Source organism: Sorex fumeus, unplaced genomic scaffold, assembly GCF_029834395.1.
Source record: "Sorex fumeus unplaced genomic scaffold, SorFum_2.1 ptg000014l, whole genome shotgun sequence".
Lineage (NCBI taxonomy): Eukaryota > Metazoa > Chordata > Mammalia > Eulipotyphla > Soricidae > Sorex > Sorex fumeus.
This window is the reverse complement of record NW_026606071.1, coordinates 38006129-38033823: the sequence shown is the minus strand read 5'-3', so window position 1 is coordinate 38033823 and position 27695 is coordinate 38006129. Positions and strand designations below refer to the sequence as shown.

At 59.7% G+C, this 27695-nt stretch overlaps 1 protein-coding gene across 1 annotated transcript; it reads right to left on the bottom strand.

The window, feature by feature from the left end:
* Positions 1-197: 197 nt before the first annotated feature.
* On the bottom strand, positions 198-27695 carry ASIC4 (acid sensing ion channel subunit family member 4). Its single transcript, XM_056111723.1, has 10 exons — positions 27010-27695; positions 6411-6555; positions 6204-6331; positions 5874-6036; positions 5427-5483; positions 2870-3023; positions 1228-1319; positions 1061-1140; positions 737-841; positions 198-429 (listed from the first exon to the last, which is right to left on the bottom strand). The coding sequence occupies exons 1-10, from the start codon at positions 27589-27591 to the stop codon at positions 316-318; spliced, it is 1620 nt and encodes a 539-aa protein (XP_055967698.1). The 5' UTR covers positions 27592-27695; the 3' UTR covers positions 198-315.

Below are 27695 nucleotides of genomic sequence, written 5' to 3'. Positions count from 1 at the left end.
CCTCTCCTGCTCCCAATGGAGTCCTGGCTCTGCCTGAAGACCCCCACACACAGACACCATAGTCCCACCCACCTTCTATGTCTGCACCCCACCCTCACCCCGTGCTCCCCAATATATATATACAAATGTACAGAGACCTCGCCTGGCTGGGTGGGCTTTGCCCCTCCCCCTCTCCACGCCCCCTACCCAATGGGGCTCAGACTCCAGCTTGGGTGCAAGAATGTGAGAAGGGGCTCCCCGTGCAGGGGATCCTGAGAGCTGGAGTAGGGGGAGACTTGGGGGGTCCAGGGAGGGCCTCTCGGATGTAGCACCGTCCTAGCAGGCGAAGTCCTCAAAGAGGCCCCCCGGGGGCCCGTGCGGGTGGTGGTGGTTGGGGAGCAGGCCGCTGGCGCCCCCTCCTTCCGCTCGGCCCCGGCTGGGACAGGGACTCTGCAAGGTCAGGAAGCAGCATTTAAGTGACCCCCACCCCCCACCCTCCGCCACTGTGAACCTCCCTGTGGGTCCCACCCCCAGCCCTCCCTCCTGTCCCCAAAACAGGCTCTTGGAAACCAGGAACCCCAGCTGCGGGGCAGAACAGAAAAGAAGGTGATTCAGGGCCGGAGCCATAGCACATTGGGGAGGGTGTTTGCCTTGCATGTGACCGACCCGGGTTCGATTCCCAGCATCCCATATGGTCCCCTGAGCATCGCCCGGTGTGACCCAAAAAGCAAAAAAAAAGAAGGTGGCTCAGTCACACCTGATCCTTTAGCTCCTGAAGCCCCAGAGTGGAGATGCCCCCAGTGGACGTCCGCAGGGGGGTCTTGGGGCGCCGCCAGGCCCGCTTGAGTCGATCCCAGGACACCTGGGGGTTTGGGAAAGGTGGGTGAGAAAGGCGGGCTTGACAGAGCAATCTTGGGGGAGGTCCTGCTGGCCCCGCCCGCCCACTACCCCTCCCCCCTCCCCGCACTCCTCAGACCTTGCATACTGCTGGGGTCCCTGGACACCCTCTGGCTCCGAGCCGAGCCTCCACCCTCCGCCCTGGTCTGGGCCACCCCCTCCCCACCCCAAGTCAGCCCCTTGCCTCATAGATATAGTCCAGGATCTCCAGCAGGGTGAGGAAGCTGGCCCCGATGAACAGGCCCATCTGCCCACCGAGGTCTCCTGGGGAGCACACGAGCAGGTCAGGGGGAGACGGCCAGCTGGTACCCTCACACACACACCCCAGGGCCAGCCCGGGACGGGCCTCACCCAGCAGGGCCGAGAGGCCATAGGCTGCCCGCTGCTCCAGGGCCTCTGAAGTCAGAGCTTCAAAAAAGATGTCCAGGACCAGGAAGTTCTCCCTGCAGACACAGGAACGGGGGCCACTGTGTGGGGCCGCCTGCCCAAGGGGGAAGCTGACAGCGGGGGGAACATCCCAGACCCCACCCATCCCGCACTGGCGTCCCCCTCACATGTCCCACTGCCCCCGGCTTCCCATCCAAGGGTGAGCGAGTGTCCGTCTGCCTCTCCATGGCAGCCCCGACGGCTCACTCCAGCTCCTTCAGGGCTGCCCGTTTCCCACTGTCCACACCCAGGTTCCTCTTCCGGACTTCGGAATCTGCCCCAGACCCTCACCCTGCAGCCACCTTCCTCGGGGACTGTCGGCTTTGCCGCTACAATATCCCGCGGCTCTCCCTAGGGTGCTCCTTTCTCCCATCCCAACCACCCCAACACGGAGCCCCCCACCCAGGCCCTGCTCAAATCTCCCCAGGCCTGTGCAGGCACCCAGGTTCATGCACACACTGGGATGTGGGTTTCGTGTCCCCTCATGATGGCCCCACCCAGCAGATGCCTGGCCTCGGTCAGTGGGCAGCCCGGCTCCAGCCCCAGGGCCCGTGTCACCTGCCCTGTGGCCACACTGCGGTTCACCTTCCGCCTTGCTCTTGCTTTCCTCCCCATCAGTCCCTCAGTTACCTGACCGCGTGGACGCCACCACCCCCCCCCATGGCCAAAGGAAAGGGCACATCAGCAGAGGGGTCTACACAATGTGCAAGGGTGGGCCAGAGCTTCCTGTGGGAGCTCCACAGCCTGACTCAGCCCAGAGGTGCCTGAAGGACAGGTGGGGGGGGGCGGTCAGCAGTGGACAACGGTGACGGCATTTCCCAGTGGAAGAATCAGACTAAGTGCCATGCAGAGCGCACCCAGCCTCCAGCAGGCTCGTGGAAGGTGGCCTTCATCTCATACCCACATCGCGCCACGCACACATCACCACACACCACACATCACAAACACCACACACCACATACACCACACACACCACGCATATTCCTACCACAAATACCACGCACATGTGCCCCACACCATATATACCACACACCACACATATCATACGCTGCATATCCCACACCTATCACATGCCACACACCCCACATTTTCTACATGTACCGGCACATACCACATTACCACACGTGCCACATGTAATACACACCACATATCACACATAACCACACATTCTACATATACCACACATCACATATACCACACACCACATAGATCACACAAGTGTATTGTATACTTAACAAGTCTCACAATGTTACTGGGCCCACTCGAGCAAATCGATGAACAACGGGAGGACAGTGACAGTGACTTAAGTATAAAACACGTATCCAGGGGCGGGAGCGATAGCACAGCGGGTAGGGGCATTTGCCTTGCACGCGGCCGACCCGGGTTCGATCCCCAGCATCCCATATGGTCCCCCAAGCACCGCCAGGAGTAATTCCTGAGTGCAAAGCCAGGAGTAACCCCTGAGCATTGCTGGGTGTGACCCCCCCCAAAAAAAAGAAAAATAAATAAATAAATAAATTGGCTTCTTTTAAAAATAAATAAATAAAACACGCATCCAAACACATACCTTATGTAGGTCTCATTGCGGTTGTACTTCCTTGCCAGGTAGCGTGCAGAGCCCCTGTTAGGGATCTTGACCATGGAGATTTCTTTCCCATAGCGGGTCAGGTTACAAGGGGTGGGGCAGAAACATGGCCCCCCAGAGCCTCCGCCCAAGGAGTCTGCAACCCAGAGGCACCAGCTGCAGCTGTGAGGAGGGGGGGCAGGGGGTGGGGAGGGTCCCCCCCTGCTGCAACACCCCACCCCAGTGTTGTCTGCAGGAGACTGGCTGGGGCCCCCCAAGGTTTATCCCTCTGCCCCTGACCCCCCGAGGCAGGGAGGTTCTCTGAGGGAGGGCACTGATGACCCACTAGAGCTAACAGAGCCCACCTGGGGACTCGGAGAGGCTGTCAGGAATGGGTGGCTTGTGAGTGAGCGGATGGTCGGAGGGACAACCAGAAGAACAAATTCACAGGCAGGATTTACCTGCTCAGGATGCTGGGTTTTCTCTGCTCACAGGCCTCTCAGGTACACATGCACACGCACGAACACACACACACATAGAGACGCGTGCACGCACGCATGTGTTTCGCCCTCTGACTTTTTGACCTTTAGGTGCTGTAGATGTGCCTTCTGGTTCCAGCCACCGTCTCTACCTTCCCCCTCCAGACCTGGGGGAGGGAAAACTCCTGGATGTCCCTGGCGTCTCCCCATCCCATGTGGCTCCCCAAGACCTACACACACACACACACACACACACACACACATACACACACCTGTTTCTTTGTTCTTTGTTTGTTTGTTTGGAAGCCACGCTGGCGATGTCCAGGCGTTACTTCTGACTCTTTGCTCAGGAATTACTCCTGGCAGTGCTCAGGAGACCACATGGAATACCGGGGGAATCGAACCCGGGTCAGGTACATGCAAGGCACATCTTACTGTGCTATTGCTCCAGCCCCATCTTTTTTCTCTTTTTGCAGGGTGAGTTTAAGCCCATACCGAGCGGTGCTCGGGAGTCTTTCCTTGCAGAGCTCAGGGCATCCTCTGAGGTAGGTACTAGGAATCAAACTGGGGTTGGCTGTGGGCAAGACAAGCATTTAACCCTCTGCCCTGTCCCTCCAGCCCCACATTCACCTGTTTCTTCTCTAAATACCTTCGGCGCCACTGGGTTTGGACCAAGGTGCTCCATCCTAGGGCTCCCAGAACTCAGAGTTCTCCCCAGCCTCCGTGTCCTCTTAGATGGTAAGACGCTTGTTACCTTCACCCTGTCTCATGCTTCACCTGTCTCAGCAGCGCCCCCTACTGACTCATCAGCGCCCCCTGCTGGTCTGGCCACAACAGCTGCTGACTTGATCCAGTCACAGCTGGGAACCTGACCCGCTCCTCCCCTGGCTGACTGCTCCGCCTCCTTCAAGTCTCACCTAGGGGTAGAAAAGACTCCTGCTTGTCTCTGGCATCTCCCCATCCCATGTGGCTCCCCAAGGCTTACATATACACCTGTTTCTTTTTTCCTTTTTTTTTTTTTTTGCTTTTTGGGTCACACCCGGCTATGCTTGGGGGTTACTCCTTGGTCATGCACTCAGGAATTACTCCTGGCGGTGCTCCGGGGACCATATGGGATGCTGGGACTCGAACCTGTGTTGGCCATGTTGGCTGCGTGCAAGGCAAACACCCTACCCGCTGTGCTATCGCTCCAGCCCCTCTTTTTTCCTTTTGTTTGTGTTTTGGGTCACACCCGACGATGCTCAGGGACTACTTCCAGCTCTTCACTCAGGAATTACTCCTGGAGGTGCTCGGGGAACCAGATGGGATGGCGAAGAATCGAACCCGGGTCGGCCCCCTTCAAGTCTCAGCTTTTTCTTCCCCGTCCACTTCAACCCTCTGCACCTTCCCAGGTGGCACGGCCATGTAGCCTTGTCCAGAGCTCTAAACTGTGGACGAGCCTGTCCACAGCACGGCCTGTGCATCCTCTCCGCGAGAGCAGGGACTCTCACCGTCCACCAGCACAGGCTGTAGGCACCCAAAGAGTGGGTGGGTAAAACCGAGTGAACCAATGACTGAGTGAATGCCTGCCTGCCTGCCTGCCTGCCTGCCTGCCTGCATACACGAGTATGAATGAACAAACGAGTAGACTGAGTAAATGAATGCATGAGTAGATGAATGAACAAATGACTGAATGAATGCATGCGCGAAAGGATGAGTAGATGAATGAGCAAATGCAGATGGGGCAAAAACCCCTGAGGCTGACTGCGCCCCCACTGACAGCCAGCAGCGTACATTTCCTCTCCTCACCTCCTCCGGGAAGATACGGCGCTTGGCTGCAGAGCAGAACTCACTCGCTAAACTGAGAAGCCCAGGCTCTCCCCCTTCTCGAGTTCTGAGTTCTCTGTATTCCCGCCCCGCTATCTCCACTTACCCAAGTGTCCCCACCTACAGAGGTCCTCAGACCCCTCCCCAGAGGTAGGGGATAAGGCTCCAGCCTTGGAATGCCCCCAGGGAATAGCTTGGAAGCGGAAAGGGCCCCAGGGGGACAAAGGGATGATGTGGAAGGTTGGGAGACGGGAAAGGAGACAAGTGACACCCACCCAGTGCGTGGTCCGCACACTCAATGTAGATGTTGGGCGGGCAGATGGTCTCGTTGCCTGAAAGGAGAAAAGATTCTTTCCAGCGCTCGGCGGCTCCTTTCCCCACCGTCCCCAAGGTGGTGCCCACCTGCCTGCACACGGGGAGGCTCCCAGAGGTACCCCAGGCCCATGCAAGCGCACATGGGAACACCACCACACACCTGCAGCTACGAAGGAAAGCATACACGTGTGTAGAAGCGCGCAGACACGCACGCGCAACTGCGTGCCTGTGTTTGTGCTCCTGCACGCGACTCCCCCAGGTGTACTTACGAGTGTAACTGCGGAGGGTATTGGGGAGCGGGAAGGGGGGGGGGGAACCAACTGCGCACGCGCATGCGCACACCGACGCTCACCGGGAGAGCAACGCAGCACGTGGCTGGTTGGGACCCCTCGCCGCAGGGTGCCCACCTGGCATGTGCACCATCCGGCAGTGGCAACGCTGCAGCACGGCCTCCTTCTCACAGCGCAGCCGGCAGGCAGACACGCTGTAGGCCGAGTAGCCCTGAAGCTCGGGCTCCCGTTGCCCGTTCTCTGCCCGGCAGTTGCCCCAGGGCTGGGGCAGGTAGGTCAGCTAGAGAGGGGGTGCAGAGGTTGGGGTCACGCCCAGGAGCCCCGTCAGCCCCCTAGGTCTGTGGGAGAGCTGGATGGAAGGGGCTGTGGAGCTGGGGGTGGGGAGAGGGACGCTTCGCTAGGACACCGCCCCGCCCCCCACCGTGCCCAGTGCTAGGGGCTGCTGACCCGCTGCTCCTGGCAGGACACGAAGGTCTGGAAGCCTGGGGACACGCCGAAGCCCAGCTGGTGGATGTAGGGGGGCTCCTCCTGACTGTGGATCTGCACCCGGATGCCGGCCTCAAACGACGTCTCATCTGCAAAGCGGGAGGCGGACGGTGGACACCCAGGCCAGGTCGCACGCGGGGCCCTGCCTCCCCCACCCCACCCGCCTACTTGTCTCTCTCCAGATGGGCAGGTACTCCTCCTGCTGGATGTCCAGCATGATCTCCAGGCCACTACCCATGCCCCCCGCACGGCTGGGCAGCGAGCTCTGCGGGTCCGCATTGAAGGTGTAGCACTTCCCGTAGCGAGTGTAGACCTGGAGAGGCGGGAGGGGGGGATGGAAGGAGGGACTAGAACAACTCCTTGAGGTTTTGGGTTCCCTCTCCACTCCCCCCACCGCACACACACACCAAGGGCCACCAGACCTGCCCCGACAGCCTGCGCCATTTACAAGGTTTCTCCCAGATTCCATGTTTTCTACTTATTAAAAGACACCTCCAGGGGCTGAAGCGTTAGCACAGTGGGTAGGGTGTTTGCCTTGCACACAGTCGACCCCGGTTCAATTCCCAGCATCCCATATGGTCTCCCGAGCACTGCCAGGAGTAATTCCTGAGTGAAGAGCCAGGAGTAACAACTGTGCATCGCCGGGTGTGACCCAAAAAGAAAAAAAGAAAAAGACACTTCCAGGACCTGGAGTGACAGTACAGCAACTAAGGAACACTACAACAGCTGACTTGTGTTTGATCCCTGGCACCACATATGCTCTCCCAACCACTGTCAGGAGTGACCCCCGGAGAACCAACACACACACACACACACACACACACACACACACACACACACACACACACCAGGCACCTCCAGGGCCAGAGATTTGAACCAGCTATGCATCTGGAGGACCCGGTTCTATCCCTTGTATCACCTGGTTCTTCAAGCACTGCCAGAAGTGACCCCTTAACAGTGAGTCTGGACTCACCCCTGAGGACCTCCATGTATGGCCCCTTAACCAAACAACAAAAGTATTCTCCATTTCTTTAAATCAATGAACGTTAAGCAGAGCGGCATCTTGAACTCCCGAGAAACCTCAATGAGCTTGGTTATCGTGTGGATATGGTCGATGGTGCTGAATCCTTTGCGGAACCCTGCTTGCTCACATGGTTGTCCTTCATCTAGTGTTCTGCCAATCCTATTCAGGATGACTCGAGTGAACAACTTGTAGATGACAGACAATAGGCAGATCGGGCGATAGTTGCCAATGTCATGGATGTCTCCCTTCTTGAACAGTAGTACGGTCCTGCTGGTTTTCCATTGAGATGGAACCTTGCATTCAGACAGGTAGCGAGTGAAGAGCCGAGCCAGTGTATTGATGAGTACTTCAGGTGTTCAGGTTCTTCAGGTGTTCAGGTCTGACCTTGTCTGGGCCGGGTGCTGTTTGCTTCTTTACTGACGGCCTTTGATTCTGTTGAGACGGAAGCGGTCATTGAAGCCCTAGCCAATCAGGGCATTCAAGCCCAATACATCAGGATCCTCCGTGAGCTGTATTGCCGATTCACTACCAGGATCTCACCATTCTACAAAGAAGTGATCGTTGATGTCAAGAGAGGGGTGCGGCAGGGTGATACCATTTCACCAAAACTCTTCAGTGCCACCCTCGAGAACATCATGCGACGACTGGAATGGGAAGGAATGGGAGTGAAGATAGATGGTCGGCAACTACACCACCTCCGCTTTGCTGATGACATTGTTTTAATAACACCAAACATCAGCCAAGCGGCACAAATGCTGGCCGACTTTGACCGTGAGTGTGGAAAGGTAGGACTACAGCTGAATCTTACGAAGACAATGTTTATGAGAAACAGCCTTGTTCCTGACGCCCCATTCGCTCTCAATGGAACGACCATCTCCGAATGCAACAGCTATGTGTACCTAGGTCGAGAGGTCAACATGAGAAATGACCTGGCACCCGAGCTGCGCAGGAGGAAGAGAGCGACTTGGAACGCCTTCAAGAACGTCGAAGAAATAGCTAAGAGGACGAAGAACCTCCGGCTCCGGGCACATCTCTTTGATTCCACTGTTCTTCCTGCATTAACATATGCCTCAGAGACCTGGGCCCTACGCAAACAAGATGAGAACGCCATTCAGGTCTCCCAAAGAAGAATAGAAAGAGCTATGCTTGGAATATCACGTTTCACTCAAATGAGAGAACGAATCCGGAGTTCTGATATCCGTCGACGATCAAGGATCAGGGACGCTGTCTCATTTGCCAAGGTGTCGAAAATCAGATGGGCTGGTCACGTAATGAGATTTAAAGACGACCGTTGGACTAGAGCTGTTACTGATTGGATTCCACGGGATGTCAAGAGACCGCGTGGCCGCCCACCTACCAGATGGTCAGACTTCTTTGTCAAGATCATGAACGATCGGTTTGAGGCCCTCCATGTTCCCGGAGCGAAGAGATGCCATTGGGCTACACTAGCACGCGACAGGGACAAATGGAGACGTTACTGGCGCCCGCTCGAGCAAATCGACGACTAACGGGAAGTTAAGTGATTAAGTTAAGTGATTCTCCATTTCACCACAGCAATTGCTGAACTCTTGATACCTTCCCAAATCCCATCCCACCCAGGGCCCCTCTGAATAAGGAAACCTCAATGTCTCCCATCTGTCCCCCAAATTTCCTTCTGCCTCACCCTTCCATTCAACCCAGCCAGCGCTATCTATCCCCAAAATCTATTTATGTGTTTTTTTTCTTTGACTTTCTTTTTCTCCTTTTTCTTGATTTTTGGACCATGCCCAGCAGTGCTCACGGACCACTCCTCGCGGGACTTGGGGGATCCTATGGATTGGTCCAGGGATTGAACCCAGATCAGCTGTGTACAAAGCAAGCACCCTACCCACTGTCCTAGCACGCCAATCCTTCAGATCTATCTAGAGTCCAGTTTAGAATCTACTCCCCTTTCCCTCGAATCTCAGACCTCAACCCCTTTCAACTGGCAGGTTCCACCTGGCCTTGGCAGCAGGCGCCTTATGATGGTCTTGCCTCATTTCCGGCCTCTCCCTCCCGGCCATGCCCACACACGGCTACAGCGTGGGGATTGGACGAGTCTCTGGCCAGTTTATTTCCCAGAGACTCAAGCCAAAAGCCTCTCCCCCAGTCGAAAGGTATCTAGGGACCTAGATACCTTACCCTTCCATCCCCAACACTGGGGACAAATCCAAACTTGGGGATCTGCCTTCCTACTAGGTTCATGAGACTTCCTCCCCTGGAATGCACCCCCCCCCACACACACACACATACAATGGTTAACTGCTTTTATTAGGGAGTGCGGGGTGGGTCATACCGAGCGGGGGGGGGGGGGGGGGGGGGGGCTATTTCTGGCTCTGTGCTCAGGAGCGACCCCTGGCGGTGCTCGGTGGAACAACCGGGGTTGCAGCCTCTCCAAAGCGCGCGGGACAAGAGTTGCTTTCTTTCACCTCTCTCGGGGTGCTAATTGCCTTTTATACGGGCTCCTCCTATAGATGCAACTCAAAACACACAATCGCACTATCACCCTCGAGGTGTGTGTGTGCGGGGAGGGGGGAGCATCTCGCGCTGGCCGCTGCACTCAGAGTCCAGAGCAAGCTCTGCGATTATCTTATTCATCGATCGCCTTTGCTCGACGCCCATCGCTCCCAGCCTCTGTAGAGTGGACGCTGGGTTTAGAAGCAGGGCTCCTGTTTCGTGTCCCCAGCCTCCGGCCGGGTGCCCAGCACCCTGATTCCTGCGGCACCAAGCCCCTCTCCCTTTAACCTCTGCGGCGGAGTTCTCCGAAATGGTCAGCAGATGGCGCTGGAGCCCCGGAGATGCTCCGGAGACTCCCGCGGGCTGGAGCAGGTGGGGAGGGATGGAGAGAGGGAGGGAGGGATGGAGGGAGGGGCGGAGGCAAGCCTCCCCCTCCTGCGAGGCTCACCCCACAGAGACCAGCCCCTGGGTCAAATCCATCACAGGCAGCACCTTCCCTGCGGGCAGGGGGTCGCGCACTCAATCACTCTCTCCAGCTCTCCCGCCCCTCTGCTGGGGAACGTTTTCACACTGGTTACAGCCTCAGGAAAGGCAGGAAGCCAGCCTGTCAGAGGGAGAGGGGGGTGGGCAGCTACCCAGGGCTGGGCAGAAGGGATGGCGGGAGCTCAGAGTTGTAGGAACTGGGGGGGGGGGGGGGGGGTGGCAGTGATACGGGTGGGGTCGAGAGGGTTGTGGCCCCTTGGACTTGGACTTCCCATCCCTGAGGGTCTTCGACCACCTTTGCCTTGGACCCCACCAACAAAAACACAAACATCCCAAGCACCCAAGGGCTTATAAGCAACGGCCACTTCCTGCTGGGCTCTGGGGTCTGGTGGGTCTCAGGAGCTGGGCTGCTACAGATGAACTCACTGCAGCTCAGAGTGTGAACACAGGACCACAGGTCACCGATGGGGTAGGTGGCACTCACGGGGACAGAACCTCAGCTGTCCCCACGTGTCCCCAGGTGGCCAGAGACAGCTCCTCCCTCATCCCCCAGTCTCTTAATCTTCATCCTCCTCCTCCTCCTCCTCCTCCTCCTCTGAACCCTCTCCAGCTACTGAGGGCCAGACCTCTTTGGTTTTTTGCTTTTGTTTGGGGGCCACAACCGGGGCTTGGGGACCATACGGAATGCAGGGGATCGAACCTGCATAGGCCAGGACTGGATCCTTACCCTCTCTGTGTGGTTTGGGCAGGTGTGGGCATTTCTGAACCTTCCAAAGCTCTTCATTCTTTGTTTTGTTATTTTTTCTTTGGGGTCACACCCGGCGATGCTCAGGGGTTACTCCTGGCTCTGCACTCAGGAATCACTCCTGGCGGTGCTTGGGGGACCATATGGGATGCTGGGAATCGAACCTGGGTCAGCCGTGTGCAAGGCAAACACCCTACCCGCTGTGCTATCGCTTTTCCCTCAAGCCCTTCATTCTGTCCATGCAAGCCCTGAGCCTAGGGCTTCGCGGGGTCTCGGCAGTCATCCCTACCCCCACCCCCTCCTATAGACGAGGTAACCGAGAGGGGGGGGCCGTATCCCAGGATCCCATGCTGGTCCTTCTCAGACTTGACTGCACAACAGATACTTGGAGTTTGTTCACCTGCAGATTCAGGATCAGGAGCTATTTGAGGGGAGGGCGAGCATCCCTCTGAGTTCCGCAAGCCTAACAGCCTTCTGGTCCCTGGGCCGAGATAAGGGCATGAAACCTTGGGCCCTTGCTCAGGTAACAGGCCCCTGAAAAAAGAGGAACCTAAAGGGATAAAATTCTGGGGTTTGGGGGGCCGGAGCGATAGTTCGGTGGGGAGGGCGTTTGCCTTGCATGCGACCAACCCAGGTTCGATTCCCAGCATCCCATATAGTCCCCGAAGCACCACCTGGAGTCATTCCTGGATGCAGAGCCAGGAGTAACCCCTGAGCATCGCTGGGTGTGGCCCAAAAAAGAAAAAAAATTTCTGGGTTCTGGGGGTGCCCTGTGAGATGTCCGGGAAGGCAGTTGGGGGGAAAATACAAGTACTACCCCCAAATTTCAAAGCTCCCATCCTCCTCCTATTTTAAGCCAAGAAGATGCTAGAATCAGCTTTTGCTGACGCAGTCCCTTTTGAGCTTACGCTCCAGTTGAGAGACTAAACAAGGCCTGGGCTGCAGAAGGGAAGATGGGGGGGGGGGGTGGGGGGCGAGCTGCTTATTCCTGACCCCCCACCTTGGGGCACAGCGCCTGTACCATGCCCTGACTTTAGGCTCTGCCAGTCTCCCCACAGTTCACCCCGGGACACCATCTTGGCGCCTCAGAAGGCCACAGAACAGGGTAGGAGGGAGAAAGGAAAGAAGGAAGGAAGGAAGGGAGGGAGGGAGGGAGGGAAGGAAAGAAGGGAGGGAGGGAGGGAGGGAGGGAGGGAGGGAGGGAAGGAAGAATGGTAGGAAGGAAGAAAAAGAGGGAAGGAAGAAAGGAAGGGAGGGAGGGAGGGAGGGAGGAAGAGAGGGAGGGAAGGAAGGAAGGAGGGAGGGAGGGAGGGAGGGAGGGAGGGAGGGAAGGAAGGAAGGAAAGAAGGAAAGAGGGAAGGAAGGAAGGAAAGAGGGAAGGAAGGAAGGAGGAAGGAAGGAAGGAAGGAAGGAAGGAAGGAAGGAAAGAGGGAAGGAAGGAAGGAAGGAAGGAGGAAGGAAGGAAGGAAGGAAGGAAGGAAGGAAGGAAGGAAGGTGAAATATAAGTGTCTATCGGGGTTCCTGGCAGGGCTCTTGCCTTGCTCATAGCTGACCCAGTTTCAATCCTCAGCGCCCCTTGTAGCCTGAGTGCAGAGACAGGAGTAAGCCCTAAACAGAATGGAGCGTGCCACCATCCCCAACCACACACACACACACACACACACACACACACACACACACACACACAGTGACTAATCCTCCCCTCGTTGGGTCCTTCCCATGCTGACCATTTCCCGGTCTTCTCTCCCTGTTAAATATGGGTGCCCCATTCATGACTCGGGGGGAGCCCAGAGCGGGAAAGTAACCCGACCCAGCAAATGACAGCGGAGGTTCCAACCGATTTTAGCCTCCTGCCAGAGTTCAGAGTCTTAGAAATAGAAACTGGAGTGATAGCACAGTGGGTAGGGCATTTGCCTTGCATGCAGCTGAGCCGGGTTCAATTCCCAGCATCCTATAGGGTCCCCTGAGCACCGCCAGGAGTAATTCCTGAGTGCAGAGCCAGGAGTAACCCCTGAGCATTGCCGGTGTGACCCAAAAAGGAAAAAAAAATAGTCTAGAAATTACAGGCTGGGGGAGCTGGAGAAATAGCACAGTGGGTAGGGAGTTTGCCTTGTGCTCAGCCGACCTGGGTTCGATTGCCAGCATCCCATATGGTCCCCGAGCATCGCCAGGAGTAACTCCTGAGTGCAGAGCCAGGAGGAACCCCTGTGCATCACTGGGTGTGACCCAAAAAGAAAAAGAAAAAAAAAGAAATTACAGGCTGGGTGCCTGGTCTGGTCAGGCTTCCAGCTCAGCCCTCCCTGATGCCACCCAGCGAGACCTGAACCCAACCCAGCAGGGCAGAACCAGCCTCGCCCCGCTGACTCTGGGTGGGGGGTGGGGAGTTGGGGATGTAACTCCAGGCACCCCGCGAGGAAGGTCTGGTCTGCTGAACCCGCTCTGCAGGGGACAGACAGGCTGGCCTGGTGGGTCTCAGCCACCACCGCACAGCCAGGTCAGGCCCGATGCCGGGCAGCGCAGACCGTTGCCCAGGAGACGGTCCCCGGGCCAGGCGGCTGTGGCGGGCGCAGCCGCCGGATCCTAAGTGGCGGGACCCTGGTAGCAGCACAGCCTGCCGTGTCTACCATGGCGACGGCACGGCCTCCGAGACACCAGGTCCCCCGGCTGTCCACTGCCGCTGCCCGAGGACTGGCCCAGGGGCGGGGCGGCCACATAGGAGTGCAGGGGCCAGGGCCGGCCGGCCGCGGACACAGGACAGGCTCCGCGTCACCGCTGGGCCCAAACTGCCCCCCATCCCCTCACACACTGCTGTCCCAGTGGACAGTGAGCGAGGCCCCTTAGTGTGGCCTGGACCCTGCTCCCCAACTCCCCACCTCTGCTCCCCACAACCTCAGGCTTTTTCTTGAGGCTCTTTCCGGCTTTCTGATCTGTCTCGAGAATCCTGACCCACCGGCTGTCTCCTGTGCCTCGGGCCTCCCAGACCTCTTACCCTTCCTCGGTCGGCCTGTCCAGCCGGGCCTCTGTCTTTCTGTCTCCTGCCCCCTGCCTCCCACTTCCTATGCCTCTGTCTCCCGTGCACTGTCCCCTTAGCCTGGTCTCCATCTCTGGGCTCCCCCCACCGCAGGAGATTTTGCCCCATCCTAAGGATTTCCTGACCACCCCCCCCATGCCCCTTCCCCAGGTCCCCACCCAGACGGCAGCTCCGGCTCCCCCCAGTTCCATCTGCCCAGAGCGCTGGGAGGGCCCAGGTCCAGGCCGCTTCCTCTGTCCTCCCCCACCCCCGCTCCTCCCTGCAGTGGGGGAGCCCTCAGGGTTAACAGGCAATTAGCGGGGCCGGGGCTCAGCGCCTGGGGTGGGGGCAGGGCAGCCCGGGGCCAGCGGGAGATAAGAAGCCAGCGGGAGCAGAGGCGGGCGGCAGGCCGAGGCCCCGGCTAATCCCGACGCTAATCTGAGCCTGGGCTTTATCTCCGCTGCCTTCTGGGTGCCCAGGCTCTGCCAAGGTCCCCGCCTCCCCTCCTTTTCCACGGCAGCTTCATCCCCCCGCCAAATTCCATCAGCCTCCCCCGCCTTCCCTCTCCAATCCTCGTGCCTTTCACTTGAGGCCCATTGGAATGAACCCCCACCCCCCCACCCCCGACCTCACAGTGTGGGGAGTTTCCGAGTGGGCTGGAAGAAAGGGCTTCACCAGAGCACCCTAGACTGTGCCTAGCACCCCAGAGGGGTGGACAGCTCCGGGGCCCCCCCAGTTCTGCTCAAGCAAGGTTGGCCCAAATGCCCATCCTCAACGCCTCTTCCTCCTCTCTCCTACCCCAGGACAGAGGGAAGAAGACACAGCACTGGTGTGTGTGTGTGTGTGTGTGTGTGTGTGTGTGTGTGTGTGTGGCGGGGTCCCAGGTCCACTTCTCCACTCCCCCTCGCACTCCTCCACTCCCCCTGCACCCCTCCACTCTCCCCTCCCCCCTGTGGGCATGGCACAACGCCTAGAGGTGCCCAGGCTCCTCGCTGTCGTGGTCTTTTATGCACACTGCGTCAAAACAGCCGCAAAAATCAGAGCCAGAGCGATGCTATGGCGGGCGGGCAGGGCACTTGCCTGGCACGCCGCGGACCTAGGTTCAATCTCCAACACCCCATATGGTCCCCCCCAAACACCACCAGGAGTGATCATCTCTGAGCCCAGAGCCAGGATTAAGCCCTGATGACCACTGCTGGGTGGGCCAACCCCCCCAAAAAAAGTGGCAAAATCAGAACTGGAACCCAGGTCCCCTCCACCACCAGCCTTGGGCAGCCCCTGCCTGGACCTCCCCCCTGGTCCCAGCCCCAGAGCCTCCACGGACAGCCGGCAACCGCGATTAGAGGTGATTTATTGGCTTCTGCCGCCCCCGACTCTGCATCTGTCAGGGGGCAGCGTCCCGACTGGGTTGTTGTGCGGGTGGTTGTCACTCTCAGAGGACATGGATGAGTGAGTACAGGAAGATCCAAGTTATTCTGGGGCGGGTGGGGGGAGGCGGTGGCATGCCGCAGCCCGTCGGGTCTAGCTGGAGTGAGTCTGACATGGGAAAGTATCTTGACCTTCATCACGTGCGGAAAGGGGCACTGATTTTGTTTGGCTTGGAGTCTGTATCTGACAGTGCTCAGGGGTCACCCCCGGGGGTAATCCAGGAACGTGTGCAGGGCTGGGGTTGAACCCTGGCCGCCTGCACACAAAGCCTGTACTCGGTTTGGTGAGGATCTCTCTCCCCAGCCCCGGAAGCTTATATTTTATTTATTTTTTATTGCAGGGGATGGGGGCTGGAACTGGCAGGGGTCACTCCTGGCTCTGCACTCAGGAATCACTCCAGAAGGTGCTCCGGAGACCACACATGGTGCTGGGGATTGAAACCAAGCCTGGCTGCACAAAGGCAAGCATCTTTTTGTTGTTGTTGTTGTTGTTTGTTTTGGGACCAACCCTGGAGATGCTCAGGGCTTACTCCTGGCTCTGTGCTCAGGGCTTACTCCCAGAACGTGAGTCCCCTGGGGTCCCCTTCAAGGCCAGCTTCTTCACCCCAGGACTCTCTCTCTAGCCCCAGGGGTGAGTTTTGGTTTTTTGTTTGTTTTTTTTTGTTTTTGCTTTTTGGGTCACACCTGGTGATGCACAGGGGTTACTCCTGGTTCATGCACTCAGGGATTTACTCCTGGCAGTGCTCGGGGGACCAAATGGGATGCTGGGAATCGAACCCAGGTCGGACCGCGTGCAAGACAAACACCCTACCCGCTGTGCTATCACTCCAGCCTCAAGGGGGTGAGTTTTTAATCCTAAGAGATCAAACCCTGGTGGGTCAGTCATAGTGCGGTGGGAGGGAGTGTGCCTTGCAATGGGACATCCCAGATGGTCCCCAGAGTCCCACCAGGAGTGATCCCTGAGCATCTCCATGTGTACATCTCAAATAAATGAATAAATAAATAATACCATCTTGGTCAGGACCCTGACCACTCTGGGTGTGTGCATTAACTCCTCGGAGCTTCGGAGTGTTTCTGCATCGAGGAGAACTGCTAGTTTTTCCTCCCGAGGACCAGGGAGGAATTGACAGCACTGCAGAGCTGACAGGAAGGAAGGTGGGGGGTAAGGGGGGGGCGGGGTGGGGGGGTTCTAGAGTTTTCTGCCAAGACGGTGCTGTGGAGAACCTGGGTGACCACGGGCCCCGGGCCCCTCGCAGTCCCCAGCTCACAGGACAGCTCGATCCTGGGCAGTTGCTCCTCCGTCCTCCACAGCTTGGAAGAGAAACTGCATGTCTCAGGATGGAGCTCCGGAGCAGGGAGAGCCCAGCCTTCCTGCCAGGCCCAGCCGCGCCAGCTGTAGGATTCAGATGGAGTCATTTAACCTCCCTGACCCTCCATTTTCATCTATTAAATGGGAATAATAGCAGGCACCCCTCGGAGGTGTTATGAGGGAAAAAAGACCGTGTACATTGTCCTGCCATGGCGAACATTTATTTAGTGTTTACTCTTGCCAAGCGCAGTGCTAAGCACTTGATATAAATTAACTCCTTTGTCCTGGAGGCCTCTTATCATCACCGTTTCCAGACAGGATCCTGGAAGCCCCGAGAGAGAGGAAGGAGGCTCCAGGATCAGGACACAGGGGGGATGCTGGGGGCAGCGCTCACACACACCAACACTGGCCTGAGCCCCACCGAAAGCGTGCCCAAGAGGACAGTCGCTCAGACTGGTGGTTGGTGCCAGCATGAGCCCAGAACAAGAGACATCATCTATGGGGGGGTGCTACCCCGTTGCAGAGGCATTCATCCATTCATTCATTCACTCAGAAAGTGTTCGGTGTACAGCAGGTAAGGTGATGGCCTTGCACATGGCTGACCCGGGTTCGAATCTCTGGCACCACAGAGGGTCCCCCAAAAACCCTTCCGGGAGTGACCCCTGAGCACAGAGACAGGCAGGAGTAAGCCTGAGCACTGCTGCATGTGACCACCAAGCATCACTTGATCACTTGACTTCCCGTTAATCATCGATTTGCTCGAGCAGGCACCAGTAACGTCTCCATGTGTCCCTGCCGCGTGCTAGTGTAGCCCAATGGGGTCTGTTCGTTTATTATGCCACCAAGCATAATAAAATTAAAAAGTGTTCATTGTGGGGCAAGGCAGACAGCCCAAAGGGTGGGAACGGAAGCTCTATTCTCCGAGGAGGAGGGAGCACCAAGCAAGGAGTCTCTGAGGGACATGGCTGAGTGCTGGGTGAGACCCCCAAACAATCAAGCAACAGTACTCAGTGGGGGTCCAGTGAGATAGGACAGAGGGTACAGCGCCTGTTTTGCACGAGGTGACCTGGATCTAATCCCTAGCACCCCGTGTGGTCTCCTGAGCACTGACACCAGGTGTGGCCCAAAAGCCAAACAAAAAAAAGTGCTCAGTGAGCAACTACTATAAGAACCAGATGTGGAGGGTTTGGGGGAACAGCCCACCAAACACAACAGTCCCACTGCGGCAGAAAGGCAGCCCTGTTCTTGCTCATAGCCAACCTGGGTTCGATTTCCCCCCAGCACCTCGAATGGTCCTGTGAGTCCTGCCGGAGGGAGCCCTAAGCACTGCTGGGTGTGGCGAAAACAGAAACAACCAAACAAACCCGACACAGAAACCCCAACAGCCACAAGGGCAAACAGCTGTGCTGGGAATCCATGCAAGTCTTCCGACAGCTGGACCGGAGGGCACACCGGGCAACGCTCCACTGGCTCACACAGGGCAGACCCACCGACCATCCCAGTGAGATCCAGCTTGGCAAGTCGGGTGTGGGTTCCCAAGCCCTCGGGCCTGTCTAAGAGGACCACGGCTCTCCAGGCCCAAGCCTGAGGCAGAGATGCTGACCAGCACATTTGTTCACATGTAAATGTCGGAGCCCAGGAGAAGGCGCATCCTCTGAGCTAGATCCAGGCGGCAGGACCAGGAGCCAGGGAGAGTTTGGGGCCAGAGCTGAGACAGTGATGGTGCCCTGTTTCCTGGGAGAGGGGAGTGTGTGGGCTCCAGGAGGAGGAGGAGGAGGAGGAGGAAGAGGAAGAGGAAGAGGAGGAAGAGGAAGGAGGAGAAAGAGAAAGAAGAAAGTAGGAGGAAGATGAAGAAGAGGAAGACGAAGGAGGGGAAGAGGAAGGAGGAGGAGGAAAAGGAAGACAGAGGAAGAAGAGGAGGAGGAAGAAGGAGGAGGAGGAAGAGGAAGGAGGGGGAAGAGGAAGGAGGAGGAGGAAGAGGAAGAGAGAAAGAAGAGGAGGAGGAGGAAGAAGGAGAAGAGGAAGGAGAAGGAGGAAGAAGAGGAAGAGGAAGGTGAAGATAGAGGAAGGAGGAAGAGGAGGAGGAAGAGGAAGGAGGAGGAAGGCGGAAGAGGAGGAGGAGAGGGAAGATTAAGAAGAGGAAGAGGAAGGAAGAGGAGGAAGATGAAGAAAAGCAAGAAGGAGGAGGAAGAAGAGAAAGGAGGAGGAGGAAAATGAAAATAGAGGAAGAGGAAGGGGAGGAGGAGGAGAAGGAGAAGACGACAGACTTGTGATGTCAGGGGTTGCTTGGGTCTTAACACCCGGGAAGCCCATTTTCCAGGCGGGAACGCTGTTCTCCCCCCGGGAGTCTGGGTCACACCCGTCGGTGCTCAGAGCTCGTGGCGGGGCTGGGGGACCCTCACCGGTGCCGGGGATCGCACCGACCGGGCTGTCCTCCTGTAGGAGCGCGCGCCTTCCCCGACGCCCTCGCTCTGGGCTGGGTTCCAGGCGGGCACGTTTATGAATTGGGCATCTGAGACTCGAGCGCCCCTCCCCCCGAGCCGGGCGTCTCGCGTGTGCGTGGGCAGCTGGCGGGGTGCGGTGCGTCCCCCCGGGGGGTGGGGGCACCCTCGCCGCTCCCCGCGCCGCGCGCTCTTGGGCCCGCGGGGCAAGCATCCATCAGCGCGCGCGCGGGCGCCCGCCCCGCCGCCGGCTCCCCGCGCCTCGCCTCTCCTCCCCGGCTCGGCCTCATTTGCATTCCCCCGGCTCCCGGCTCCCCGGCAAAGTGACCTCCGCACGCCGCGGCGCCGGCGGCATCCTCGGCGGGAGGTGTTGGGGTGGGGGACACCCACGCGCGCTCGGCCCGGGCCGGGTGCGGGCGTGCGAGCCCCGACGGCGCCTCGGGGAACCCCGGGCCAGCCCCTGGCGCGCGGGACCGTGGCGGGCCGGGGGAGGGATTCGAACCCGCGGACTCGGAGAGCCCCGCCGGGGCGGCAGTAGGGTGTGGAGCTCTGAGTCAGGCTGGCCCAGCTAACCGAGAAGGAACTGACTTCTGGGCACCTGGGGTTCTCCAAATACTTGGTTTCTCCACCCCACCCCGCCCCACCCTGAGGGGCCACGCCTAGGGGGCGGCAGCTTCGGGGTCCCCCAGGCCTGGGTGGGTGAGTGGGTGTGGGGGGGGGCGCAGGCAGTCCCCTGGCCCCGCGCCCCTGGTCGCCCAGCCGAGTCCCCTCCCCCCGTTTGGTATTTACACCTTTCACACATTTGTAAGCTATTATCCTGTCCACGCTTAGTCACCGCCGAGCCAAGCGCCGCGGATTTAGCTCCTTTAATCTTTCCTCCTAAATCAATCCTCCATTTCCCCTTAATCATCCCGTGCCTCGGCGCTGAACTCTGCGCCACAGCAGCAGCCCTGGGCCGGGCGCTGGCACCGCGCCCCCTCGGGGCCCCGCGGGGCTGTCCCCAGGGCATGGTGAATCTTTGGGGGAGCCGGGGACAGGGGCGACTGGTGGGGGGGAAGAAGTACAGGCAGCCTCCTCCCCCGGCTGGAAAAGGCACCCTCTGGCTCTACCTTCCCAGCCCCTTTTCACCTGGGAGGGAGCCAAGCCCCCAGCCTGCAAAGACACTGAATCCAAACCAGAGGTTCCACACCCCCCCCCCCACACACACACACACAGACACATCCAGGCCTCCTGACTGCTGTTCCCTCTGCTGCTGGGAGGGCCCAGACGGAGGGCGGGGGGCGGGGGGAGCCCCCATCAATCACAGCCCTGAGCACCCCATCCCTGAGCCTGTCCATCGCTCCCAGACCACTGTCTCCAGCTCGCCTTCACTCATCCCCTTTACTCGGTGCCACCCACGAGAGTAGCTGGGCGCTCCTGGTGACCCTCCTTCCCCCATCACGGGTCTCCCCGGGGCCCCCAGTTCCTGCGCCCCTTCTTCCCACATCCTAGCCCTGACAGAGGTCGCCCTGCCACCACCAGAGGGAGCACATGCCTCTCCCCCTCCCCTCCCAGAGCTGAGGGCAGGGATAGGAGGGGGGGTGGGGTCCAGGAAGGAGCACTGCAGGGGAGAAATAGGGGAGCAGAGGAGAAAGGGGGCGGGCAGGAGGGGGCGTGGGGGCCATTTCTTCCCATGCTAATCAGCATCTTCCGGCAGTGCCCTGAGAAGCTGAGTGATAATGAGCCCAGCTCGGGGCTGATTCCTGATTAATGAAGAGGCCGCAGGGCTGCTGAGTGGGCCCGCGCGTGGGCCCCTCCCGAGCGCCCTCCCCGCTGCCCTGCCCTTGGCTGCCACTCAGATCCCCTCCCCTCCCCCATCCGCACTGACTGGCCTGTCTGAGGGGGGAGGTGGGGGGGGGGCTCATAACCAATCTTTTGTTAAAAATCAAGAAAAGTATTCATTAAAAGAACGCAGTGGGGCTGGAGCAATAGCACAGCGAGTAGGCCGTTTGCCTTGCACGCGGCCGACCCGGGTTCGGGTTCAATTCCCAGCATCCCATATGGTCCCCTGAGCACCACCAGGGATAATTCCTGAGCGCAGAGCCAAGGAGTAACCCCTGTGCATTGCCGGGTGTGACCCAAAAAAAAGCAAAAAAAAAAAAAAAAGAATGCAGCCTCCACACCTCTGTGGCTAGATGAGAAGATGCCACCCCCAGCCCAGCCCTGGGTAGCCAGGAGAGGGGGACACTTGGGGCTAAGAAGCAGCTTCTGCCCCCCTCCCCAGAGAGTTAGGACAGTGGGCAGGGCGCATGCCTTGCACGCGACGACGGAGCTGACACTCCATATGGTCCCCCGAGCCAGCCAGAAATGATACTTGAGCGCAGAGCCATAAGGAAGGCCTGGGCACAAGAGAGTATAATCCCAAATAAACAAACAGAAAGAAGCACCAGTTGCGGTCTGACCGCCTGGCCTGCCAGAGCAATAACACAGAGGGGAGAGCATTTGCCTTGCTTGCAACCCACTCGGGGTTCCGATCCCCGGCATCCCATAGGGTCCCCCGAGCACCGCCAGGAGTGATTTCTGAGTGCAGAGCCAGGAGTAAGCCCTGTGCATCACCGGGTGTGACCCAAAAAGCCAAAAAGAAGAGAGAGAGGGAGAGAGAAGAAACAGCAGCAGAAGTAGCTGCTTCCGGGGATGCAGGGTGGGGTGTTGGGGGAGAAGTAATCTTCTGTCCTCAGACCCCACCTCACCCCTATTCCCCACCTGACCTGTGGACCAAAGATCGATCCACCTCCCTGAGAGCAGACAGACCTAGGCCAGAGAGAGCTGTCGGGATGAGGGTGGGCGCTATATATCCCCGGGAGGTAAGTCACCCAGATGCCCCTCCGTGGGGACTCTCCCAGCCTTCTATATTCAGAGGGGCATCGTGCAGACTCCTGGAGCCAGTGATGCCATTGGGCCGGAGGAGCCGGTGTGGGGTGGGGTGCCCAGGGGCCCCCGAGTGGTGGTGATGTTGGGGGGAGGGGAGCCCAGTTCTGCTCCCCTCGGCTCAGAGCTGTCCTGGCAGGCGGCTGGGGCGAGGCTGGCCGCGGAGGGAAAGGGGGGCAGAGCGGGGGACTGCCCAGCTGGAAGAGGCCTCGTCTAATTGTGCCTGATTAGTAGAGAGGAAGAGAACAGGGCGAGTGATTAATAGGCGCGGCAGTCACCAGCGCGCGGGGAGGGCGCGCGGGGAGGGCCGGGAACGGGGCCATGCCCACAGGTCCCCAGCCACCTGTCCCTGCACTGTCTGCTAGGGTCCCCCCCACCCCGCCTGAGGACCCCAGCCCCAGGGGCTGGGTTCTGCTTCCTCGGGGGGTCCCCCTCGCCCACCTCTGCCCTCCTCCCTCCCAACTCTATTTCCCAGTCCTGGGGACAACGGGAGAGAGTTAAGACGGAGCTTTCCCGAAAAGGCCAGGCGGGGTCCTGCTTGCTGAGCAGCAAATGGATGTCTGTCCCTGTCCCCTGCGGTCCCCACATCCGGGCTGTGTCCTCAGCTCACCCTGGACCCTCAGCCCAGAGCAGGAAGCTCAGTGCCAGTCCGAAGTGACCCCTTAGACCCTCGAGTCTGCTTGGCTGCAGGGCCTTACCCTGCCCTGCTCTTCCCAAACTCCCCAACCCGTCCCCCCAGGACCCCTAGAGCCACACTGTCCAGCATGGAGGCCAGCACACACCTGCTGTGCTTGCAAAGTCCTTCCCCCGAGTTGCAGCTATGATAGCTGAGCCCTCTGTCACCGCCAGCAGAGAGGGGAACAGAGGGCTCTCTGGCACGTGAGCTGGTATGGGGGGAGCCGGTGAGCATGGGGGTCCTGGGCTCAGACAGAGCACAGGCTTGGGGTCTGAGTGTGAAGAGCCGGAAGTGGCAGCGGGGGCTGGGGAGGGGATGGCCAGGCATAGTGGGGGACGGGAGCCTTGCTGGGAGCAGCCGGACGGAGGCTCTCCTAGCCTGGAGTGGAGGCGCTGAGGGCTGGAGGAACAAGACAGCAGTTAAGAAGACACTTGTTGGGGCTGGAGTGATAGCATACAGCAGGCAGGAGGTTTGCCTTGCACACGGCCGACCCGGGTTCAATCCCCGGGATCCCATTTGGTCCCCCAAGCACCGCCAGGAATAATTCCTGAGTGCAGAGCCAGGAGGAACCCCTGAGCATCTCTGGGTGTGAGCTGAAAAAGACACTTGCGTCACATACTTTGGACCCGAGTTCAATTCCCGGCACCCCATAGGTAGGCTCCCCTCCCCCCCCCAGCACTGCTAGGAGTGAGCCCTAAGCACAGAGCCAGGAGGCAGTCCTGAGCATCACCAGGTGTGGGCCCCCTCTCCCCCAACAAACATTAGACAGAAGTCCCGAGGGCACTGCTCCACGCTGGGCTACGGACTCACCCTCTCGGTCCTTGCGACACCAGAATCCTCTACGTCCTGCTATCTGAGCCAAAGAACTCCAGAGACAGATACAGTGAGAGCCTGGGTGGCGTCTCCAAGGCTAAACAGGACTAAAGGTGTTAGTACCCAGGACTAACACCTTCCCCGGGAGAGGCAGAGGTTGAGCCCGAGAAGCCGGGGGAACCAGAGGGACGTCTGCTTCTCGGAGATGGAAGACGGGGCCTGGGGACACTGATGGTGAGTGGATGGTGGAAGGAAGTGGATGGAGGAAGGAGAGAACTGAGGGGGTGAGGTGGAGGGGTGCTTCCTTACTACCAGCCCAGTCTCCTCTGTCCTGTCTCTTCTCCCCTCAACCCCCCGCCATCCCTCCTCTGCAAACCTCACCCCCGCGGGCCTCCTCCCTTAAGCCCTCACAGTCCTCTCTAGCCCTGAGTGGCCTCTCCGGAACTCTCAGGCCTGCGCCATGCAGGCTTCAACCTGCCACTTCTCTCCTGCCTGGCGGTGCTTAACTCTCGAGCAGTGGGTTGATCTGGGGCGTGTCCCCAGTCCCGCCCCTGTCCACTGCTCGAGGACCAGGCCCCTGGGGGGCAGGGAAGGCACCCCCAGAAATGCGGATGGAGGCATCTGGAGTGTGTTGGGGTGTTAAGGGGTGAATCCCTGGGAGCGTGGGGAGTGAGCGCGATGGCGTTGGTAAGAGCAGCAGAAGCGCGAGCAGGGGACTGGGGGAGGGTGCATTACCCGGAGTAAAAATAGGCTGGAAAATGTGACATTTATTAACTTGGATTCCAGAGGAAAGGTCACAGCGGAATGGGGAGTGGGGAGGGGGAGACCCAGGAAAGCCACAGGAAACACCGAGAACCCCTTCCCCAGGGCTGGGGCCGCCATGGGCCCCCTCCTCCCAGGTCCCTGGCCACTTCTCCCACTGTCCGTGCCCATTGCTAGATCGCCACAGTGGCTTCCGGCCCAGGCCCTCATCGGGGACCCCCCCACATGGTATCCTCTGCATCTCCCCATTTCCCCTCTCATCTCACAGTACACCCCTAATCTCCCCACTGCTCGGGGTCTTGGAACCTATCGCTGCCCATAACTGCAGCCCCAGAGAGCCAGGACCCGGACGAGTGACATTCAGAGGATGTGGGGGTGCAGGGGGCCCGTGGGGGCTGGGATCTCAGCTGGGCAGGGCCGCTTTGGGGAGCTAGAACATTCCCAGGGGTCCCTGAGCCCCGATGCTCGTTCTTGTCTTCCATCCTTCTCGGTCCTGCCACACCAGACCCAAGAACTTCTGTCCTCTTCCTGCAGACGCAGGTCAGAAAGGAACTGGGGGTGGGGGAAATTCTGCCTTCGCCTGTGCCCAGCCTGGACCCAGGACTCCCCCCCCCCCCTTGGTCCTCTCAGGGGCCAGGCCGGAAACCCACCTCCCTTCCCCTCTTCCTCTTCCCTCTCCAGCTCTTCCTCCCACGGAGCTTTTCGCACACCTCCACTCCCAACCCGCCAGGGGCAGTGCCGGGTGGGGGGCCTTGGCACAGCTGGTCCTGCCCTGGCTACAGAGCTGGCTCCTGACTTCCGCTCCAGTGGTGCCCGCTGGGCCTGGGCTCTGCTTCTTCCCGAGTCCCCAGGGATCAGAAAGGCCAGCAACAGCATCACCCCCTACACCCCACCTCCTCCCAGGGACAGCTTCCTCTGGGCTCTGGCGTGGAGAGCAGTCATTTCTTCTTTTTATTTTGGGGGCATCACCCCACGGTGCTCAGGATGTACTCCTGGCTCTGTGCTCGCTCAGGGATCACACCTGGAGGACCATTCGGGATGTCGGGGAGGGAACCCAAGTTGGCTGGGTGCGAGACTGATGCCCTACCTGCTATGCTATCACTCCAGTCCCCGGAGAGCTGTGATTTTATCCTAGAAGGGGTGTGTGTGTGGCTGGATGCAAGGCCAGTATCCCCCCCCCCCACACACACACCTCATTTCGGCACACACCTCTCCCTCCTGTTCCTTCTTGCAATTGCACCCAGCTCAGGCAGGAGGACACTCAGGCTGTGTGAGTGTGTGTGTGTGGGGGGGGGGAGCTGGTTGGAGCATGCACTTCTGGCCGTGTCGAGGCAGTGAATGAATGAGAATGTGTGTGTGTGTGTGTGTGTGTGTGTGTGTGTGAGAGAGAGAGAGAGAGAGAGAGAGAGAGAGAGAGAGAGAGAGGCTGGGACATTAGATGGGGACACCTGCATGTCTGGGACTGGGTCCTAAAGGTGGGCTCTGCATCGTCCACATTGACGCTCTGTTTGCCCCGCACAGGCAGCGGTGAGGAGGCTGAGAGGATGTTTGCATGCATGCAGAGCACCAGTGTCCACTATCAGGAAAGGGCCAGGGAGTAGCCAGAAAAGTGTCCCTTGTGCCTGGGGAGGAAACCAATGGAGCCCTGACAGACTGAGCATGCCAGACACCCTCCGACTCATACCTCTGGGGACCGTGAGGGCCCCTGGAGCCGAAGCAGCATCCCCGAGCGTGTATGTTCAAACCCAGGGACCAGCGGTGGGCACACTGCGTGGGCACTCCCCCAAGGGCACCAGCAAGCCCAGCGTGACCTCAGCTCTGGGCAACTGAAAGCCAGGAACTGGGCCCGGGACTGAGATCTCGGGGTGGGCGCACACGTGTCCCGCAAGAGGGGTCGGCGGGCACCCGTCCCTGCGTGGGTAGACTGTGCGTGTGCACCCCTGTATATGTGTGTGTGTCCGTGTGCATGTGTGTGCACATGTGTGCTGGCCGCATGGAGGGGGCATGACTGATTCTCAGAGGAAGAGCCGGAGCCGGTAAAGGAGCAGTGAGAAGCGGCCAGCGGGGGAGGGAGGGGCCGCATGAAAGGCCGATGTGTGAGGGACTCTGAAAGGGTGTGTGTGTGTGAGAGACACTGGCACCCAGTGTCCACCGAGACCGGCGCGAGCCGGCCTGCCGCGTGGGCCAGCTCGCCAGGGAGGCTGCTTGGAGCCCACCCCGCCCCCCTCACCCCTATTCTGGGCCCCGCTCCCCTCACCCTCGCTCCAAGGAGGCAGCGAGGAGGAAAAAGGGAGCAAGAGAAAAGTGGGGAGGTCAGCTGGGCCTGGGGCATGCGATCCCTGCCAGCTGACCCAGCCTCAGGAGTCCCCTGGGACCGACCACAGCAGGACCCCCGGGCCCCCGGAACCTGGGCACTGCAGCACAGCGGAAGGAGTCGCTGCTGTGGCCGCTACCGCCGCCACCACCATCACCCGGCGCCAGGGTAAGCCCCTGCGAGCGTCCCCTGCTTCGTGGCGGGGAAGTCAGAGGGAAGCACAGGGCTCCGTGGAGGTCTGAGGCCTGCCTCTGGTGGCGGCAGGAGGGGAAGCCCCGCGGAGGATGCCCCACGCACCCTTCCCCCCACCCCAGCGTGGCCCAGCGGCCGGTGCCAGCCTCCTGCCACCCCAGGCCGGGCGGGCCAGCTGGCAGGACTCACCACGGAGAAGTTGCTGGCGGAGCAGCGGTGGCCACTGAAGTTGCAGCTCTTGAGCATGTCAGCGAGCTGGTGGCCGGTGCGGTTGAGGATGTCCACCATGTCGGGCTCCGGGTAGCGCAGGCCGGCAGCCCGGTGCCCGTCCCGGTCCTTGGGGGGCAGCCCAGTGAGATTGGCCAGGTGGAAGATGTCAGCGTCGCTGAGCGCGGAGTGGCGGAAGCGGTTGATGTTGCAGAGGGTGACCGCCGGGAAGCCGGCCGTGGGGGCTGGGACGGCGGGGTCCACGGAGACCAGGTGAGGCCGGGTCAGGTAGCCCCGGGCCAGGCCGGCCGCCTGGTACAGAAAAGCAGCCAGCGAGGTGAGGAGGGCGAGCGCCCACAGGGTCCGGCGCAGTCCGCGGGGTCCTGGGCCACAGGCCCGGGCCAGCCCATGCAGGGTACTGCTGTTGGCGAAGGTGGCCAGGTCCCGGGGGGCTGCTGCCCCCGGCGCTGCCCCCAGGAGGCTCTGCTCATCCCCTGCCTCCTTCTCCTTGGGTTTCGCATCCTCCTCTGCAAATTTGATTTTGCACACAATCTCGATCGGCATCTGTCCCTGAAAGATGCTGGGACCGGCCGGAGCCTCCCTTGCCCTGTCCCCTCCCTGGCCAGCGGCCCCCGCCCCCCCACCCCACCACGCCGGTGCCCTCCGGA